Source organism: Leptidea sinapis, chromosome 26, assembly GCF_905404315.1.
Source record: "Leptidea sinapis chromosome 26, ilLepSina1.1, whole genome shotgun sequence".
Lineage (NCBI taxonomy): Eukaryota > Metazoa > Arthropoda > Insecta > Lepidoptera > Pieridae > Leptidea > Leptidea sinapis.
The window spans coordinates 7732710-7753439 of NC_066290.1; the positions used below are offsets into that span (position 1 = coordinate 7732710).

Sequence of the window (20730 nt, forward strand, 5' to 3'; positions counted from 1 at the left end):
TAATTTCATTGCAGATTTACTACTTTATAGCTTTTACTACATGAACTAATGAATGAATCATAATTTAGGCATAAATCACGGTGTACGGTAAAAAATCATATCTGATGAATTAACTGTATTTTCTCTATACAAATACGAAGCAATTAGCAAATTAGAGTTATTTTTTTTCGCTTGCGATAATTGCATTTACTATCCTTCTTTGACGTGTAATTGTAATGTAGTGTGCTATTGCAATGTTAAATTATTCATGTGTGCGTTAGTGTATCATTTTCAAACACCGAATGTTGTCTACGTAACCTATCTATACTTTTAAATATCATTGGTTATGTATAATAATTATTAGTTATTTATAATATTTAATAGTTTACAATTGGAATAGCTATAAATGCTTAGTGTAAGATCAATAGTGTATAATAATAATAAATAAATAAATAGTGGGTCCAAAATGGTCTGAACTGCTTCGAGAAAAAGATAGTACGGCCGTGCCGAACGCCAAAACGCCAAACTCTTATCAAACTATTCTGGAAGTTTATCCTTTCAAATTAAAAAAAAGAATAATCGAAATCGGTTGGCGTGATATTTAGCTAATCGTCAATTTATCGAGCACATACTTAAGGCAAATTTAAGACTTTTATGATTTTCTCAAGGATGCTATTGTCAGATCTGGACCAGTGTGGCCCACACGGAAAGCACCAGCTTTGAAACAAAAAGAATCATCGAAATCGGTTCACCCAGTCGAAAGTTCTGAGGTGACAAACATAAAAAAAATACCGTCAAATTGAAAACTTTTGAAGTTTGTTAAAAATTATAATCGTCCAATACTACTCGTTAGTCGGCAAAACGAAAAACGAGAGATCGGGTTGTTTTGCTAAAATAATTTTCTTAGAAATACCAAATTTTTGTATTGTATTTAAAGTTTCGCTTCTATCGAATTCCGGGTTCGAATCCCGGTAGGTGCAAACATTTATATGATGAATATGAATGTTTGTTTCCGAGTCATGGATGTATATGTATTTATGAAGGTTTAAGTATCGTATTAAATATATCGTTGGCCTGCAACCCATAGCACAGGCATGCCTAAGTTGGGGCAAGATAATTTGTGTGGAAGTGTGTCAATATTATTATTATTTCGGGCGTCCCTTGACGGCACTGTTTTCTATATACTATTAGTAACAAGAAAATTGCATTGAAAAGATAACATAGGTAGGTACCTAACTACCTCTATGTATGCTTAATATTTTTTAATACTTGTTGAAATGATTTTTTGTGTGTCTCAATTAATGTATTCATTTACACTTGCTGCTTAAATTTTTATATCTCCAACGGTATTTACTCACAAACATTACATACATATACAAATGATTTAAGTTTTCTTTAGTGTTAATTCCGCCAATATTACATACATATTAAATTACATATCTTGTCCTCCACTTCGTCCAACGCTCCTAGGTACCAATTCCCCAGTCCCTCGATTATGTAAAATTTTAAATTCTTATAGCGTAGCTGATATTGACATATTTGCTGATTCCTTAGCCAAAAGACCATTAGCAGCATCATTGGTAATCTTTAATGATGTTATAATTTGAAAATTCATGTAACTGTGTATAACTCATTTCATCATTTAAAAAAATGTTTAATTTGTAAGTTATTGTATATAATACCTTAAATTAATTACTTCTGTGCATGCTGTGTTTATTTGTAAGTAATAATCACTACATTTAGTTCCTAGTTTTAAGTTCTACTTTTTATATTTGTGTGTATTATTGTGATTGTAAATAAACCTAATAAATAAATATCTGATTATTTCCTCATGCAAGCTCCAAATTTCTCACTTTGTTTACACAATAGCTATTATAATAAATACTAAGCGGATACCAGAGATAAAGCCGTCATATTCTATGGCTTATGTATCGCTTGTATCGATAACACTGGAACTCTAGTGATGTGCGCTCTAAAGAATTAATACTATTTTATTTTAGCGAAGCTAAGTAAATACTAAATAAGTAAAATAATACCGAAGTACAGTTTTCGTATTAATCGTATGCCACTATATAGAATAATGTTTTACTTTAGATATTTCGATATTCCTACTAAAATTGCCAAAATAATTGTCAATATTGTTAACTATTACAAAAGCTGATATTGACAGTTTGTCAGATCTCTGGCTTTTGTTTGAATATCTGTAAATGTGGACTATACTGTTTGGACATAATATGTGCACATTTTATTTTCAATAAGGCCTAAGACCTCTTCAATTGACATTATTCCCGTTTTTAAATATTCACCTCTGAAATTGGTCCGTAGGTACATATTAATACGATACTTTGCTTTCTGATCACTGGAAATGTCATTGAAAACGTGCAATTCTGAGTGTGGTTAAGCCTCATAGAAGTTCTTCAACTCTGGTCGACCCCTCAGAATTGCTGTTCTTCACATATCGGAAAAAGTTGCCTTTCGAAAACTAAATTCTTGTAAAAGAAAACTTTTAAAGATTTTCAATAAAATGTTTTGTACAGCCCTTTTAAAATTTAGTATATATCTCTTAAGTTAGATACTGCTCTAGGATATTTCGTGTTAAAGAACCTAATTATAATATACTTAACTATTAATATAAAGGAATGGAATTGGATACTATAATACTGATCCGACCGGTGCAATACGGATAATACTTGCACTTAGTGGTTGTCCTTTTCATGACATCCTATTTTTAATTTTACTATGTATATAATATATTTTGTGTTTTCATGAATAAATGCTTACTTTACTTTACTTTTACTTTACTTTCATAATTATTTTAGGTCTAGATAGAGCCTCTTGAAATTTAAACAACACATCTTTTAACTAGTGTTTTCTTTGATTAACGCGAGTGTTACACATTTAAAGAAAACACTTTTAAAGGATTAAAACGCGTGTATTTGTAACTGTTTTTACATTAGATTTTTGCGTAAAAGTTACATTTTTATTTTAGTTAATAGTTTATTTATCTTATTTATAAAATTCTCGTGTCACAATGCTCGTTCCCGAAACGGCTTGACCGATTCTCATGAAATTTTGTGAGCATATTGAGAATCGGCCAACATCTATTATTCATACCCTTAAATGTTACGAGTGGTCCACACGAATCTTTTTTGTTTAATTTTTTTGACATTTTTTTTAAATTTGTTTGATTATGAGTCAGCATTAAAAAATACATACAACTTCAACGTTTGCTGGGTCAGCTAGTACAAATATAAAACAAGATCTGGAAAGTTCTTAAAACGTCGAGTTAACTAAAATAAAATGTAACTTTTACGCGAAAATGTAATGTAAAAACAGTTACAATTAGACGCATTTTAATCCTTTAAAAGTGTTTTATTTAAATCTTTTAACTATATTTACAATACTCTGATTTCATTAAAATAAAATTAGAGCCTCTTGCTGTTAGCCATGACAACAGGTCAGGCTTAAAACTTTAGTATACATGATAGCTTCGTCTTACACTCGCCATACTTCAGAAGAAAATAGATGCTAACTGTATACTGCTATTTTTTTCGATGTGTTGACAGCTGTCACAGCCCATCTAGACGTATAAATTATTTGCGAACAAAGTATTTATTTTAAAACAATTCACACGAGGCATTAATGACCGTTTAGTAGATTTTCTAAGTATTCGTTAATAAGCGTTGATTTATTTGATTATCAATATGTTCAACTTTGTCCTTGACGACGACGTAAGCACGTTCCATAAATATTGTGAAAGTTCTAAAAGGCATTGGAATATTATTAGATGTTATTATTGACCTTGGCCGTCTTCAATGTCCTCCATCTTTATTACCAGCTATTTGATGCAAAAATAAAATGAATAACGTTATTGTTATTACTTATATTTAAAACTGTGTGAGGTTACTTTATACAGGACGTCAGCTGGTACCATAACCTCGCCTTTTTCTGCTACAAAGCAGTTGTGAATTGTGTGGAAATACCACTTTATGTCTCGGTTTATAGACTAAGGCTGAGATTTATAGAGCGTAGACTTTGCTTAGACTTTACTTACGTAAAACTTAGCTGAGTGTGACAAAACTCGAACTTGACTTTAGTTATGTCACACTCAGCTTATGGTTGCAATGGTTGTAAGTTCACATAAGCTAAGACAACCATTGCAACCATTCTGTCAAATGACTATAGACTAAAACATACCGACGAATTGAGAACCTCCTCCTTTTTTGAAGTCGGTTGTTTGGGCTCTTTAATGCCTTCTATATAATAATTAGTAACCAACTTGTCACAATTTAAAGGGCTAGGTAAAAAAGAGCATGTGCTGATAAACTGTATATTAAAGATTCATTAGGTCCATCCTACAAGGTGCCATGCGGCTAAAAAAACAGTTCCCCGCACGTCCGACACAGTGGCGCCAAACTTGCAAGTGCCATAGAATATATTGAAGTCTGTTATTGACACAAGAGTAACTATTTGTTACTAACTTATTTGTTCTCCGAACATCGGTTAAAAATGAAAAATTATGGTAAGCCTTAACTCGGCTATGTTTTACGTAATTAAAGTTTGAGTTAAGTCTAAGTACTCTCTCAAGTCTCTATAGATCTCCTCCTGAGACTTACTATCTCATGCCACAAAATGGCAAGCGATTCTATCATTCACAGTGCCGTAATATATTTATTTATATATTATAGTAATAAGAAATTAGGTGAAGGTAATACATAAATAGAGTAACTATTTGTTGAATTGTTTTATTATAAGTCTCAAATGTGTTCATTTAGACATGCCGCTTAATTTTTTATTCATATCTCCAAAATTAATTACCCTCAAAATTTCATATCTGATTAAAAAATCGTCATGCGTGAAATTGTTTTAATTTTTCATTTAGTAACACATTATTACAATAATACAAAGCGGATACCGGATGCAGATAAAGCGAATAAGTTCTCGTAGTAGCCATATGCCACTATGCAGAATAATGTTTATTTTTTATTTATTTATTTTTATTTATTTCACACACATAGCAACTATCATTACAGGTATTACCTAATGCGACAGTTACAAACAAACAAGAATAACAAACACAGCAAACAACAATCAAATCAAACTAAAACTAATCATACAATTAAACTACATTACATTACAAATAATACATCACACCAGAAATAGAAAAAACTTAAACATACTACTATTTACCATAACATACTACATATAACAATACCCTTGTGAGTTCACTCCACGTACACTCAAAAATGTCCACTTTGTTGTGGAGTTCATTTATATGGCGAAGGGCTCTAGTTAAAGGCGACTTTGCCAACACATTTGTTCTCGCCATCGGAATGGATAGTAGTGGCGGATGGAGGCGCCTCCACACGTACCGGTCCGGCACACGAAGACTCAAGTAGCACAGAACTCCCGGGTGCTCCTTCCCGCGCAACAACTTCACCACATACGCTAGAAAAAAATCCCTACGGACGCTCAACTCAGTATACCCAACCATACCCAGCTCAAACAGTGTCGGATACAAAGGTGGGTAAAATGGGTATACTCCATATAACTTGAAGTATAGGTGCCTAACTAATTTGTTTTGGACACGCTCTGACATCAACCTGTACTTGTCCTCATAAGGGCCCCATATCGCCGAGTTGTATTCCAGTGCATTATAAAGTACCTTGACGGTTGTGATATTAGTGAACTCTTTAGAGTGTCTCAAAACAAACCCTAAATTTCTATAGGCCTTTTTGCAGGTTTTAATTATATGCTCTCTAAACATCAAGTCCGATGTAAACAAGACACCCAGATCCTGTATCTGCTTCACGCGCTGCACTGTATCCGTGCCTATCTTGTAGTTACACAATATAGGTTTACTGGCTCGGGTAAAACTTAAGACACAACACTTAGCAGGATTGAAGTTCAATTTATTCTCCCTGCTCCAGTCTATCAATTTTGAGATGTCGTCTTGTAGGTGGTTGCAATCCGATTTCTCTTATTTGGAGTATTAACTTTACGTCATCTGCAAAAAGGAGACATTTGCTGTGCCTTAGGACCTCCGGCAGATCGTTTATCGTTATGATAAATTCAAGAGGTCCAAGGTTACTGCCTTGACTTACTCCAGATCTGTACGTTGTAGCTTACGTATTTCTATATTTCGAGTTCTTACAACTCAAGGTTAGGTACTTGATCTAAAGTAATCAAAATATTTCATTTACTTTATTCTAAGCTGTAAGATATTATAGTGTCATATCCATTTGATGTAAGGCATAAGATATAATTGATCGATATAATATAAATAGGCACTTAAGGACGTCGTATCTATAACTTATTATTATATAACTTTGCTGAGTTCAACAGTTTGTAAATTGATAAGAACTAACACTACTATTACACAAATATAGTATTTGTAAATTGATAAGAACTAACACTACTATTACACAAATATAGTATTTTTTACAATTGTCGACACTCTGGCTCCTTCTCATGTCCAAGTTACGACAGTTGGAGCTGGGGCTGCATCGACTGCCGAAGACAGCAAAAGTCGCAAATGTGTTGGTCTCAGTGAGTCTTACATCTTTGTGCCGTTCCACTTGGCCCGTGGGGTTGAGGCGCGGAGGATGTACTTTATGTTATCTACGTGCCTCAATAGGGGTACCGGAAACCCTAGCGCTGGGAGTTATTTCGGTAAACGGATGAGCCTAGCTATCCAACGTGGAAATGTTGCCAGTCTTCTTGGTACACTTCCCCGTAACGATCGTATTAAATTAATGTAAATATAGCTATAACATTTGTTTTGTTAAAATAAATTCTTGTATACCTACACTTAAGAAGCTTTTCTTATTACGATCAGGCGGATTTGGATGGCTTTCTATACGCGAGGATCTCTTTAATGTGGGGCCCGTAGCAATTACTACTTTTGAGATGTACCCAATGCGGCAATGTCAACAATGTTTACAAGTGATATTAGATTCATATTTGTTTGGTGCACCAATATCTAAAAATTTTGATATAAGATTATTATTATGTTATGATAGTTAAATAACTACGATTGCTGTTTTGATTTCTATAGTGATCTACAAAAATCACACTGATCCTTTGCTTACACTATTATTCTAAGTGATTCCAGACCCCATAAGAATGGACAAACTCTTTTTTAATGACTTTTGATAGAAGACTCAGAAAATATTTTAACAGTTTATAAAATGGGTCTCATCGGAATAATATGGCTACATATTCTATCCTATCTATAAACGTTTTGGACATGTCATTAATTATCAAAATATTGAAAGTATCTAGTAAATTATAGAAATATTTAAAATAGTCCATATTAGTTAGACATATCAAATTCAAATTTCAATGAATTCAAATAGTTTATTTCTGTAAATAGGTTAACTGGATCACTTTTTGAAGTCATAAGAAAATGTACATGTAATAGAAATAATACATACTGCATGTGAATTAAAATATGCAGAACTTAAAATTATTTACATTGCTTTAATCCTATGCACTTTTTATTATTTATTTTTTTTTTTTTATTGCTCCAACAGGGTGATCACCAATACAATTCCAGATATGTCTATTTAGGTGACACCACAATTATAGTTGCAAATCGAAAACGAGTAACAAAACGAACACAAATAGAGCATTACTTACGTTTTATCAAATTAATATAAAAACATTATCATATAAGAAAAAAAATATTGAGGCAACAAATTTCTTCTACAATATACAATATAAATGTAAAAAAAAATATATTGGTATTTAAAAATTTTAAATTAATTAAAACTATGAGAAATAAATTTAAATCGACCTAGGGAATTGTATCTTGCGATACAGAAGAAAACTTTTTATCGACAAGTTAGCCTATTAATACCCCGCACTATCTTACATCACAATGCACGCATCAAATGACAACTGACAGGCACTTGTGAATTGTGATTACGAATATAAAGTGAATATCTAAAAGTGTTTATGTATTGGCTTTTGTTTTAATTTAAAATCATAACAAGAAAACTCTTGAAACAGCAATATGTCTTATATATTTTGTGTATTATTTTTGCTCTTTAACGGACTTTTAAATAATTACAGTGTTCATTGTATAGAAATAGTGGACTTAACATCAAACGGAAATGTAATATGGAGTTTAGGGAATAAAAACAAATGTAAGTACCTACAATCGCGTAGTTAATTGATATGTTATCTCCTTTCTTTAACCATACCTAGATTTTATTTAACTAACAATTATTTTATGTATTCATAGTATTACAAATATAGTTATTAGATTTGTTTTGTTTGAAAAAAATATAATTAAATAATTTTAATATTAAAAAGAATAAAATAAGAACCGGCTGCCGTGCTCAAAAAATCTTCTTACGGGTACAGAGTTTTAATGAAATCAAGTATATTGGTATAAAATATTTGAATTTTTTGAGAATAGTAAGTACCAAAAAAAATTTAAGGCGCGGTCATACCTCAATAACCACAAATGTTGGTTTCTTAGAGAGTCGATTACAACATAACGCAATGAAAATATACCGACGCAAAAAATACAGTGCACAGTGGACTTAAAGAAAATTTTGAACCGAATCGAATATTTATATATAATTTGAAATATCAAATAAAAAAAATTGTAAGTTGCTTCCCAATAATAAACTTTGGACTAAAAAATCTGCGAATTATCAGCTATATCAACATTGTTTTTTTAAAGAACTTAATAGAATTTGTACTTTTCTAAAACTTAAACCGATCAATTTTTCAATTTAATATGTCAATATTGAATAAACAAAAGAGAATCAGTAAAATAAATGCCCATTTGCAACTCAGCCACATGATCAACATAAATATTGTAGGGTTGGTTGCAGCGTTTACAATTCTAGTGCAGTCCGCGCCTTAATCAAGTATTTATTCAATATTTGAAAAGAACTTCGAGCGTAAAGCAGGCTTGTCTCTCTCCGTGTAGGTATCTAAATCGTAACTCGTAAGTCCGTGTGCAGCGGCCTCTACAGAGTAGGCCTGTAGGCCAGCCAGTAGGGACTCACACAAAGTACATTATATAATATAGGTATAGAGTTGTCAGTCAATTTCAAGGCGAAATCGACATCGCGTGGGTAGTTGACGAAACTTTCCTCGGTTATACCTACATATACGTAGTTATAACATAAATACCTGTATTATGGTTGTTTTAATTGTACCTAATATTAATTTTACACAGGAATTCCGCCATAAATTTAATGGCAGAATTACTAAAATGTAGATACCTATTTGGAACTTAAGTTACAATAAAAAAACATATTATTTCCTTCTTCTTTTATTGTAGTACTGTATAAATAAACGGAAATCAGTATATATACTCAACACGCAACGAAAACCAAACAACAACAATAAACTTTCTTCCACGTACTACAAAGCTGTGGAATGAGCTTCCTTGTGCGGTGTTTCCGGGACGATACGACATGGGTACCTTCAAAAAAGCGCGTACACCTTCCTTAAAGGAGCTTCCTTACGCTCTTGTGATTCCTCTGGTGTTGCAAGAGAATGTGGGCGGCGGTGATCACTTAACACCAGGTGACCCGTACGCTCGTTTGTCCTCCTATTCCATAAAAAAAATGCATAAGCAAAGCGATGGCGACAAATAAATTAATAAATAACATGGCGATTGGCGGCTACCTACTGTGTAGGCGGGCGAAGCGGGTCTGTGTATCAATCAGTGCCCTCTATAGACAAGTTGACAAATTAAAGTGCAAACGCCGTGCGGTAGGGACGTACGCACGGCTTGTAGTACGGGCACTTACTTCACAGATCCGAACGATATTTTAAAAATGGAGAAACAAAAATAAAGCATGGCATATTAAAAGTCGTTGCGATCCAAAATTATTTATATAAGCTTCTTACAGAGCGTCTGTAAATGTGAAACATTCAAATTGTAAATGATTATTATTATAATGAAATTACCATTCATTATAGCTACTTATTTATTTCTTATACTAAGTAGGTTTGACTATGTCGTGGTCTACCAACGCATACCTACATTACTATCTGCAATTAATGTCGGTTTGACAATGAAAGAATATTAATTTAAAGTTACGATTTCGTGCCTTTTTATATCATAGAAAAAACTGAGTTGTTTTTATAAGATGAGCTTATACTAGGTTGATATTAGGTAGGTATAGTTTTAAGTAAAGAAGTCAACTCTAATGTCTTCAGAATAGGTAAGAGTCACGCGATAGAAAGAGAGACAACTTCTAGGTGAATAAAAATTTAGGTTGTAGCGCTGTGCGCTCTGAATTACACCTTATTGTGTGACTGCAAGAGTCCCTATTTCTTTCATTGATTTTGCGGAGTTAGCGGACTTCCGTACTTGTACTATTTATTATAATATATTCTTTGCGATTATTATTGATATTTTTGGAGTCGGTGTCCTTCCGCCGCGACCCGCTCTCGCCTCTCGCCTCCTCGCGACTCAAGCACATCTCACCTATAACTATGTATGTAGTTACAAACCTATCTTGGACACCCACTCCAAAAATTCACACTATACTATAGGAAGATACTAGACTAACATTTGATATCGCATCTTTAAAAGAAAACAATCTCATAATTTTTTCCCAAACACACCGCGATAAACTAATAATAACATTAGAAATCCTCACTAACAATATTTGACGCCACTCATTCTATACGTTTTCATTATTGCTTGTTTTCCATAATTCTCCTGAAAACGTGATTTGGATTTCAAAAATCGCATCATGAATATTCTGATGGACCATTGGGTCCCAATTCTAGTGGCTTTGTAAAAAATTAAAAATAATTATGATAAAAATTCTAAAATATTGAGTTCACTGAAATCATTTTTTTAAACAAATAAGAAACGAATATAGTAGTAATTATATTGACCGAAAAATATCTTAAAACATAACAAAGGCATATGTTAAAATACTTGTGTTATTTGTTGTTTCTACAATATAAATTCATAAAAATATTTCAAATTTATTATGAATTCACGGCTCTCTCCCAGAAGGTTAGAGAGAGAGTTTACGACTCCCGTTTGCCACGGTCCTCACAAACCGCTATCAATGTTATCATATTTTCAGGCAAACTCTTCTATTCTAGAATCACTTTTTCTGACCCGTTTTCAGAATTTTCCCGATGTAGATACGCCCAGGATGACTTTTCTCAATACCTGACTGTGTCATCATTCACTCACTCTAAAGAACCATGGCAAGATAATGTTTAAGTTGATCAGTAAACTTCTACAAATATCATATTTACAGCTGCTGATAAGGATTAAAATGAATGTACTACTCGTTTCGAATTTAAGATATTATGGGTGATTCCGACTTTTTTTTTAAATTGTATTTCCCATTATTTTTAAATCAATAATCAATTCATTGATGTGATTGTCACATTGAACGACAAAAGTCTAACATTCCAAAATAGCAACCCTAAACTGAAGCTGATTCTGGATTTGATATTCTTCGTCAAATGTAAAAATACTTCGCAGATTTTAACAATATTCCAATTGACTATCAATAGATGAGATTAAGATTTTTAATATAATAATATAAGAAATCAAAAGCACAGCTTCAACATGTAGAACTGATAATAATGTCGGAGATGCTCCAACTATTTTATTTTAGTCTTATTATTATGCTCTAGTTTTAGTTTTGTTCATTTAAAATATGTGTAGCTTTATACATTTTACATTACATATTTTTTAAATTGTGATTTCTTCTTTTAGTATTAACTGCTTGTAATATTAGCGATTATGTTATCGCGTTTTTTGGTTGCATCGCCTTACAGTAAATATATAGACATGCGACTTCTTACTAAAGCTTTTCTTTTCCGTATTTCAAGAAAACTAGTAATAATTTCTTGTTCGCTAGCCAGGTTTACCGGTGGCTCAAATAACTGCCAGATTTTGTATTTCCTTTAATGAAACGTGTATTTTAAGTACATTGTCCAAACATTCATTCATTCATTCTTCCCGTCTCACTGGGTCTGAGTGGAATCTCAGTATTGATAAGATAGGTGGGCTTAAATTAAGAATGCTTAGAACCTTTCGCACCAGCGAATTATCGTAACAAGCGGTTGCTGATTGACGTCATAATTCTGTATTATGTGTAACTGCTTCAAGTAACATAAATAATAGCAATTAATTGCAGCGTGAGGAATCTTCCCTCATGACGTACACGAGGATAAATCTATGGCGGTGGTTTCATAGCAACACTCATGAAATGCATATTGGGGTCAGAGGTCGCTCATTCAGAATTATTACAAACGAATAAGGAAATTTAGAAATTTTGATATTTCGTCTTCTATCGCTCGAGAATTGTCACTCAGATTTTTTAGGCTGATTCTGTTTATGAGATCATAAAAGAGTAGAGAAAAGTAAACTGCAGTTACAAATCTGTACAGATGAAAAATTATAGTTTGATTCTGAAGTTTGTGATAATCGACAGTCGATGAAAATCATAAATTAAGTCAAGTTTATAAACGTGAGTAAGCTAAGCCATTCACCGTATTCGTTTCATTTCTTTCTGAATTAATATAAAAACAACTCCTCTGTTGTAATGATTTAAGCTAGCGGTAAGAAATTGTTTATCTACAACTTATATTTTGATGTTATGTTATGATGCATTTATGTCATTTTGACTATCTTATCATTGCTGTGTATGCTACTGGTCCAATCAGATTTCAGGCCAAGAACTATTTGATTTGAACCAGGCCAAATAGGATTAAGCTAGACGTATTAGGTTAGATTTACCCAGTTAGAAGATATTTTAAGGCTAAGTCTTACATTACTGATATAAAATCAGTTAGGTGTTAAGTATTCAGATGAAACGAGAATATGATATGTGAAGATTTGGATTGTAAGTCTCACATATTATAATACGCAAACCTTAGGATCTTTTTTTCAATATTTTTATTGGTGCATTTGCTACGATAATTTTTAAACAAAACAATATAATATTATATGCATAAGGTGCGGGCTCAACATATCTTTAAAAAGTATTTTATTTAAATAAACACGTAACACTCGCGTCAATCACAAAGAATACTCATATTGTTCCTGTTTCTCCTCGAGTTTTCCTCCCACATTCCTGTTTCGTCCCACGTTTATTTTTATTCCTGTTTCGGGTCACTTCATAAAATGTTATTTTAGTACAGCCAGAAAAAAAGTGAATTACATCAATATTCTAATTATATATAAGAACATAGCTTATCCGAGACTAAACGATGGCATGAAAAGAGCTCATAAACCTATTACAGGATATGTTCCTGCCGATTGCGGCACAGCTATCTCATGTTATCTCAAAAGTAGAACAAAAAACTTGGCAATACCATAAACGGACCAAGTATATAGTAAAATTATCTTGATTCCGAAGTCCATGCCTTCACGATGAAGGTGGAGAAAGCGGTTGATTAAAGATAGGATTTTAAGCATGAATAAAATTGTATAATCATCATAAAATAAAGAATATATATTAATGAATCACAATTCGAATCACAGACTGTTGTATTAACTATTCTATCAACAATTTAAAATTATCGTCCTAATAAAGACCGCTATACAAGTAAAAAAATAAAATCTTGCAGCTACACGTTTCTTTAAAGATATTGAGTTTTAAAACCTCTCTTTGCCCTGTGCTTCCCCGGGGCGTAAATAGAATAGGGTAGTCCCAGGCCCAAGAGTGTCGTAAGAGGCGACTACGGCCTTATTGAAAGTGGGAGAGTCACGCTACCGTCTTTTGACGTCAGCACAATTGGGCCAGACTCGTCCGGGCTACTTACCACACTCGCACAGAATACCGGCGTGAAGTACCGGCCTAGTGCCGCTATGTTTCGCATAGCTTAGTGTCGCGGACCGGCCCCCCCCCCCCAAACAAAATATAAGAGCGGTATTGAAAGAGAAATTACCCCAGGAGGGTACCGGCTCTTGTAGAGCCGGAGAATCCCTCCCCGAGCACTCGCGCTCGGGCTGCCCCTCGTATTCTGGGGAGGGCACAGTACCGCGTATGTCACAGGACAAACAGGGCAGCAACACCACGGCACCCCGCTCCACGCTTAATGTGGACTTTTGTAACAGCAGGAAAATTCACTCCAACTTAAACGCCGTCCACCACAATCTTGAGACGGCGCAGCCGGCCATGTGCTTCCTTACGGAGACGCAGATATCTCGACCTAGCGATACGTCATATTTAACGTACCCCGGGTACAAAATTGATCACAATTTTTTGCCTCGTGCCGGGGTATGTGTGTACGTTAGGGAGGATATCTGCTGTCGCGGTCTCGGCAATTTTGAGGGTAGGGACCTGTCTGACCAATCGTGCTCAGAACGTGTGCTCCTGAGTTGAAGCCGGTGCTAACGCGTTTATTCCGGCACTCTTATTCCAAAGGCGTAGTCCCTGACTCATGGAACTCAGCCCTTGTCCATCCGATCCAAAAAAAAGGAGACAGTTCGGATCCGGCGAACTACAGGCCTATTGCTATCACCTCCCTGCTCTCCAAAATCATGGAGAGCATAATTAGCCGCCAGCTTTTAGTATACCTAGAGGGTCACCAGTTGATCATCGACCGACAGTACGGCTTTCGCCAGGGACGGTCGGCAGGTGATCTTCTGGTGTACCTAACACTTAGATGGGCGGCGGCTATTGAAAGCAAGGGGGAAGGCCTGGCAGTTAGCCTGGATATAGCGAAGGGCTTTGATCGTGTATGGCACAAGGCGCTCCTCTCAAAACTTCCATCATTTGGGCTTCCCGAGAGTTTATGCAAGTGGATCTCCAGCGTCCTCACTGGGTGCAGCATACAAGTCGTTGTCGACGGTTTTTGCTCGAATCCTAAGCCCGTGAACGCTGGTGTGCCCCAAGGCTGTGTGCTATCTCCCACGCTGTTTCTTCTGCAGGCGACAGCACTGGTGATGCCGTATACACGGGCCATGCAGGTGTCTCTCGGGAAAATGTCGACCAGTGCCGGGAGAAACTTGTGTCTTCTATCGAGTCCTCTCTCGAGAAGGTCGCGGAATGGGGTAAATTAAACCTTGTCCAATTTAACCCCCAGAAGACTCAAGTTTGCGCGTTTACCACTAAACAAACCCAATTTGTCGTACCACCGCTCTTCGATAACACTTCCCTTAAAGCCTCGCCTAGTATCGGAATACTGGGTCTCGCAATCTCGAGCGATTGCCAATTCCGTAACCATCTGGAGGGCAAAGCCAAATTGGCTTCGAAGAAGCTGGGCGTCATCAATAGAGCACGGCAATACTTCAAGCCGGCCCACATTCTAGCTCTCTACAAAGCGCAGTTCCGGCCACACATGGAGTATTGCTGTCATCTCTGGTCTGGCGCACCCCAGTATCAGCTCGATCCATTTGACCGCGTGCAACGCAGAACAGTTTCAATTGTCGGGGACCCAGTGCTCTGTGAACGGCTAGATCACTTGGCGTTGCGTAGAGACGTCGCTTCATTATGTGTGGGAGTGTTCCGAAGAGCTGTTTAACCTGATTCCTGCCGCCGAATTCCACCTTCGCACGACACGCTACAAGTTAGGATATCATCCCCACTCAATGAGCTTTCTTCCACGTACTACAAAGCTGTGGAATGAGCTTCCTTGTGCGGTGTTTCCGGGACGATACGACATGGGTACCTTCAAAAAAGCGCATACACCTTCCTTAAAGGCCGGCAACGCTCTTGTGATTCCTCTGGTGTTGCAAGAGAATGTGGGCGGCGGTGATCACTTTACACCAGGTGATCCGTACGCTCATTTGTCCTCCTATTCCATAAAAACAATTTGTATTACAATTTGTATTAGTATATTTAGTTATTTTAAACAATCACAAAAGTTATTATAATTATTGTATGCATTTAACGGTTAAAAGAGGCTCCTGATGCCATTAATTGATTTCTGGTATTGAGTACTAACTTGTTGAGTTCATTATTAATACATTGTCAAAAATAATATTAATTAAAATATTTGTACGCTGCCCGTACAAAACTAATAATAATCAAAAATTAAAAAAAAGTATACTAAAACCTTCCTCGAGAATCACGCTATCCATTGGTAAGAACAACGTGAAAATCGGTGCAGTAGTTTTTGAGTTTATCGCGAACAGATAGACAGACAGACGCGGCGGAGGATTTTGTTTTATCATGTGTAATAATAATATTATAATATAAGAAATTTATTATTGTAATACATCATGATTTCAGCAATTTCTGTCGCCGGTTCGGTTCCCGGCGGAGTTTACACCGACTTGGAGAAAGCGGGCATTATTGATAATGTGCTATTTGGGTTCAACGATGTCCTCACACGATGGATCGCTTACGATTATTGGACATACACCGGCAGATTTCTTTGTACGTATCTTAGAAGTAACAAGTTTTTGGTAGAAATTAAGCTGTAGTCTTAGATTAAGGATTGGTCTGCGCCTTTCCACGTTGTGTGTGTGTGACGTTGACGTGCCTCATGTTCTGTCAAACTTTGCTAATAATTGAAACTGAAACGCCGGGTTGCGTTGTAAGTTTTTTATTTATTTATGAAAATACGGGACGAGACGAGTAGGACGTTCAGCTGATGGTAATTGATACAGCCTGCCCATTACAATGCAGCGCCGCTCAGGATTCTTGAGAAGTCCAGAAATTCCGAGCGGCACTACAATTGCGCTCGTCTCCTTGAGACAAGATGTTTAGTCTCAGTTGCCCAGGAATTTCACTAGCTACTGCACCCTTCAGACCGAAACACAGCAATGTTTACACATGACTGCTTCACGGCAGTAGGAGTTAATTCAAATTCAAATATTTTTATTCAAAATAGGATTTATAATCACTTATTGAACGTCAAAATCTACCACCCATTCAAAAGAGACCGCCTCAGACCTGAGAAGAATGGGCGCAAGAAACTCAGCGGGCTTTTTTTTCCTTATATAAAATATGGATTACAATGTAATATCGTACAATAAACATTAATAATTAAAGAGCCTGAGGGTGTTCGCTTTAATCCCAGTCCGTGGTGTCATTAAGAAAATCGTTTATGCTATAATAACCTTTCCCACACAAACGTTTTTTAACAATTCTTTTAAATTTCGTAACACATTTGTTTTGTACATTTTCTGGGATCATATTGTAGAAGCATATACATCGCCCAACAAAAGACTTACTAACTCGACCCAACCGAGTAGTAGGCATAACAAGTTTATGTTTGTTCCTCGTGTTAACATTATGAATGTCACAGTTTCTAGAAAATTCCTCAATGTGCTTATGAACATACAAAAAATTATCAAAAATGTATTGAGAAGCAACAGTCAAAATGTTTATTTCTTTAAATTTTTCTCTTAATGATTCTTTAGGACCTAGGTTATAAATCGCGCGAATAGCCCTCTTCTGCAGCACAAAGATAGTATTAATATCGGCCGCACTGCCCCATAACAATATACCATAGGACACAATACTATGAAAATAACTAAAGTATACTAATCTCGCCGTATCTGTCAGTTAACCGTCTGATTTTCTTAACCGCATATGCTGCAGAACTAAGCCTATTCGCCAATCCTTCAATATATATATACTATAAATATTGATTTTTAAAGAAAAAAAACATTAAGCTGGTTTATAATAGCTAGTTTTTTAGGTCACTTAAAAAAAATCAAATTCCAAATTTCTATATTTGATAGTAAAATATATAATATACAAAATTACTTATAATCTACTTATTAAAGCAATTTACAATTAAGCCTTATATATGTAGGTATCAGAAAACTTATTTCTACAACCCTATCTACGTGTTGAGGGATAAAACTTTATTATGCTTAAAAAACTTATACATAAGGTTTGTGGGGGAACATCCAGGAAAGGGGGAAAACCTGGCTATTTGCTATCACTTAACCTAACTTAAGGCTAATGACTAGAGCTTAAAACTAACTTAAAACTAAGGTATATAAATACATAGATATGTATACATAGATATATAATATATAAATATAAGAGGGGTGTGGGGTGGGGGGGGGGATCTCGGAAAAGGAAAGGAGGGAGGATTTAGGTCACTTATGGACTTGTACCCTTTATTATATCGAAAGATATTGATAATACTATTATTAGCTTGCAATTTGATTGTTTATTTGCTTGTATATTATAAGCTAACCACTACCAGTGGGAGACTCCTTTGCACAGGATGCCGGCTAGGTTATGGATACCTATTATACGGCGCCTATTTCTGCCGTGAAGCAGTAATGTGTAAACATTACAGTGTTTCGGTCTGAAGGGCGCCGTAGCTAGTGAAATTACTGTGCAAATGAGACTTAACATCTTATGTCTCAAGGTAACTAGCGCAATTGTAGTGCCGCTCAGAATTTTTGGGTTTTTCAAGAATCATGAGCGGCACTGCATTGTAATGGGCAGGGCGTATCAATTACCATCAGCTGAGAGTCCTGCTCGTCTTCTTAAAAATTAAACATGATTAACTGAATGAAAACAAGCCGGAACATGATTGTTAAATCAAATTACTGGGCAAATGAGCGCAATTGTAGTGCCGCTCAGAATTTTTGGAAGAATACTGTACGGCACTGCATTGTGGGCAGGGCGTATCAATTACCATCAGCTGAACGTCGTGCTCGTCTCGTCCCTATTTTCATTAAAAAAAATTGAAATTAGACCCTTTATTATATCGAAAGATATTGATAGTGTTATTAGCTTGCAATTTGTTTGTCTATATGTTAGTATATAATAATATCTAATATATAAAATTCGCGTGTCATGGTGTTAAACTTTGAACTCCTCCGAAACGGCTTGACCGATTCTCTTGAAATTTTGAGTGCATATTGGGTAGGTCTGAGAATCGGACAACATCTATTTTTCATCCCCCTAAATGTTGTCCACGCCATTTTTTTAAATTTGTTTGATTATGAGTCAGCATTAAAAATACACACAACTTCAAATTTTCACCAAAACAGTTACTTTTGTATCGCGATTTTAATATCGGCAATACAACGTTTGCTGAGTCTATAGTAAATAATAAGTCTATGAGCTGACAACAACTAGCTAACGCTCACAAAAAAAAAAAAATATTTCTACGTATCTATAAATAATATTCTTTGTCATCAAGATCATGTCGCCTTCATTGAAGTAAGAACGCGACATGATCTCGTTAAAAACGACATCATTTTCGACGGCTATTCATAGACAAATTAAATATTTAATCAATAATACTTAGTTCTATTCTAATGCTCGAATTTAGTATTTGTATAGTTTTCACGACTACATATATTGTGTGTTCGTTTAATATTTGCGGTCACGGTCGGTGATTTGCCCGTGACCAATATGTAATACGAACAATTAACAAATCCGATAGTTACCTAACTTAACGAGGCCCACTTGCACTAACCATAATTAAAATAAATCGCATGTTATCCTCCGGTTAGTACTGACATCCAGTTAAGATTTTTTTAACAGTTAAATACTGTGAAATTATATCTCCCATAAATATATGCGCTTATGTTATCGTTTGTAATACAACCGTTGGCAATAGTGAAATTTTAAGATGCGCGCGCATCACTTTTCAATATAACACAACATCAAAATTTTCTGACGCTTACGTCATTCGTTAATTTTTTTTGGTTTCTTCGTCCATTATTAGGACAGGCAAAGGGTACAGTCGTTTTCATTATTTAATAATTAATTGTCAAAGCCATATTTGTAAGATTTTAACAAAATTATTCTTTCTAAAAACGTAGAATAGCACGAGGAATCATTTTAATTTAAGTTAGGCCAAAGAACTATAACTTCTTGCGTACATACATACGTACACACACCCTGTTTATACAAACACTCCTTCGATTTTCTTCCTAGCTTATGAACGAAGGTTTTATTTGACTGTATTACTAAAATAAAATTGAATGGAGTAGGCCAAATCGTTTACTTGCAATATGATTTAACAACAAGTTAGTCGTTTAACGGTGAAAACTGCTTAACGTGTACCATCTGTGTTTCAATAAGATATTATTTGTTTCAGTGAGCCAAGATTCCTTGAATTACAATGTGACAAAGCTGGTTCTAGAAGGGGTGGACACAGTGGCTTTCGTAGAACTAAACGGTAGTCCCATTGGTACCACAGAAAACATGTTTGTTAGATATGTGTTTGACGTTAAGCAATACATCAAGGTAAGTATTAATTATTCAACTTTCGTAAATCATTCTTGAAATACCAATCATCAAGGAAATTAAAAAAATCTAATGAACCATTTTATTTTAATATAGAAATTTATTTAAATCTGCAATCTTGAGACCTAGTAATTTTGTCGTTAAATGTTGTGCAAATTGCTTATTTCTTTAGATTTTATGACTTAATAAAAACGATTCTGCAATTTTGTATATACATCATGTCTGATTTATTGATATATTTACCAGTGGGAGGCTCCTTTGCACAGGATGCCGGCTAGATTGTGGGTACCACAACGGCGCCTGATTCTGCCGTTAAGCAGTAATGTGTAATTACTACTGTGTTTCGGTCTGAAGGGCGCCGTAGCTGGTGAAATTACTGGGCAAATGAGACTTAACATCTTATGTCTCAAGGTGACGAGCGCAATTGTAGTGCCGCTCAGAATTTTTGGGTTTCTCAAGAATCCTGAGCGGCACTTCATTGCGTATCGTACTATCAACCGAACGTCCTGCTCGTCTCCTCCCTTATTTTCATAAAAAGATTTTTTTAAACACGAACAACTGATTGAAACCAAGCAGGAACATGATTTTTAAATCAAATTTTATCATGTTCAAGTCT

The 20730-nt window shown here is 35.1% G+C and overlaps 2 protein-coding genes across 2 annotated transcripts in view; both read left to right on the forward strand.

The window, feature by feature from the left end:
• The window catches only part of LOC126972325 (uncharacterized), a 768748-nt gene that overhangs the window by 215905 nt on the left and 532113 nt on the right, over window positions 1–20730 (forward strand). The gene's annotated exons all lie outside the window — the stretch shown is intronic.
• Window positions 7955–20730, forward strand: part of LOC126972329 (beta-mannosidase) — a 46036-nt gene continuing 33260 nt past the window's right edge. The window contains exons 1-3 of the mRNA XM_050819003.1: window positions 7955–8129; window positions 16173–16319; window positions 19966–20114. Coding sequence (XP_050674960.1) covers window positions 7997–8129; window positions 16173–16319; window positions 19966–20114 — 429 coding nt within the window. The 5' untranslated portion in view covers window positions 7955–7996. The remainder of the gene's footprint in view (window positions 8130–16172; window positions 16320–19965; window positions 20115–20730) is intronic.